General features: G+C 62.1%; 1 protein-coding gene across 1 annotated transcript in view; it reads left to right on the top strand.

The window, feature by feature from the left end:
• Positions 1–1,475, top strand: part of SLC4A9 (solute carrier family 4, sodium bicarbonate cotransporter, member 9) — a 15,687-nt gene that overhangs the window by 2,078 nt on the left and 12,134 nt on the right. Inside the window, exons 2-5 of the mRNA XM_009322291.1 lie at positions 5–123; positions 338–487; positions 625–686; positions 763–920. Coding sequence (XP_009320566.1) covers positions 5–123; positions 338–487; positions 625–686; positions 763–920 — 489 coding nt within the window. The remainder of the gene's footprint in view (positions 1–4; positions 124–337; positions 488–624; positions 687–762; positions 921–1,475) is intronic.

A 1,475-nucleotide genomic window follows, 5' to 3' on the forward strand; every position in this document is an offset into this window, starting at 1 on the left:
ATCGCTGGAGTGCGCCCCACGTCCCAGCCCTCCCCCTGCAGAGCCTCTTCCAGCTGAGGACGTGCCTGCAGAAGGGGACAATGCTCCTGGATCTGGATGCCCCCAGTTTCAAGGAAATAATCGGTATGTGGGGAATGCAAAGGTCACCTCCTGGGACGGGCTGGTCACCAGAAAGGGACCGGACCACCAGGAGGTCCCTATATAAAAGCACTGATGCATGATAGCTGGGTACCTGGGGTGGCTGTCTGCTGCTCCAGCAAAGTGCGCTTTTCCCTGGGCAGCCCCCCACCGGGCAGCGAACCGGGGGGGCTCAGGGCTGTCCCCATCCCTGTTGCAGACAAGGCACTTTCCGGGCAGCCCGAGGAAGCAGAGCTGCAGACCGAGCTGAGGGAGCACCTGGCAGCCCTCCTGCTCCGCCAGCCACGGCACCAGCCCACCAAATCCCCGCTGTGGCTCCTTGCCGAGCTCGGCCTCTCTCCCTGCCGAGGTAGGCACGGCGCTCGGCCACGGGTGGCGACATGGCTGCCCCACTGGGCATCCCTCTGCTGCCACCAGCCCGGGGCAATACCCATGCTGGCCGTTCGCTTGCACACATATTTTGCTGCTTGCTCCCTTTCTTTGCAGGGAAAGCCAAAAGCTGGTCTGAGCTGGGAGCCCAGCTCTCCGAAACGCCTCTTAAGGAGCAGGTAAGGCAGGACGGAGCTGGGCTGGGAGCAGCTGCTGCATCCTGAGTGCCCAGCTGCTGCATCCCTTTCCTTTCAGCTGAGAAACCGATTTAAGAAGAAGGTCCCGCCAGGGGCTGAAGCAGCCCATGTTGCCGTCGGTGAAGTTGAATTCCTGGAGAAGCCCTTCACCGCCTTCATCCGCCTCAGGCGAGGGGTGGCCCTCGGCTCGCTGGCCGAAGTTGCTCTCCCCAGCAGGTAAACGGAGCATGGATGATGGTCCCGCGCCCCGCTTCATCCCTGTCTCCCCACTCCCTCCCACACAGGACAAGGCTTTGCCTGGCAAAAGCAAAGGATAAGGCACCCAATGCCACCTGCAGTCCCAGAACCCTGGCTCACTGCTTCCCCTCCTGCTTTTCCCAGCTCCTTAGGGGCATCCCAGGATGGGCTGAGAGTGGAGCATCTGTTGGGCAGCCTGGGGGGGACATCCCCTGGATTATACCCACCTGGGCTCTGCATCCACTCTCCTCCTTAGGAGGGTCTGGGTGCTCTCCACTTACTGCCCGGGAGCACGGGGGCTCGTGGCTGGGAAGGGATGCAGGTTTGCAGGAGCCTCTTGCCCTCCTGCTGCCCGTGATGCTCTCCTGAGCGGTGGGGCAGCTCTTGCGGCACTGTTGGCGTAGGGGGAAAGGGGCAGGTTAGGACGCGTTTCCCCATGGATGAGGAACGCATCGTCTGAAGCCATAAGGGGAAATGGTCAGTGCATCCCTTGAGCTGGGGACTTCCTTAGGGAGCGTGCAGAGGAGACAGATG

Source organism: Pygoscelis adeliae, unplaced genomic scaffold (assembly GCF_000699105.1).
Source record: "Pygoscelis adeliae isolate BGI_AS28 unplaced genomic scaffold, ASM69910v1 Scaffold514, whole genome shotgun sequence".
Lineage (NCBI taxonomy): Eukaryota > Metazoa > Chordata > Aves > Sphenisciformes > Spheniscidae > Pygoscelis > Pygoscelis adeliae.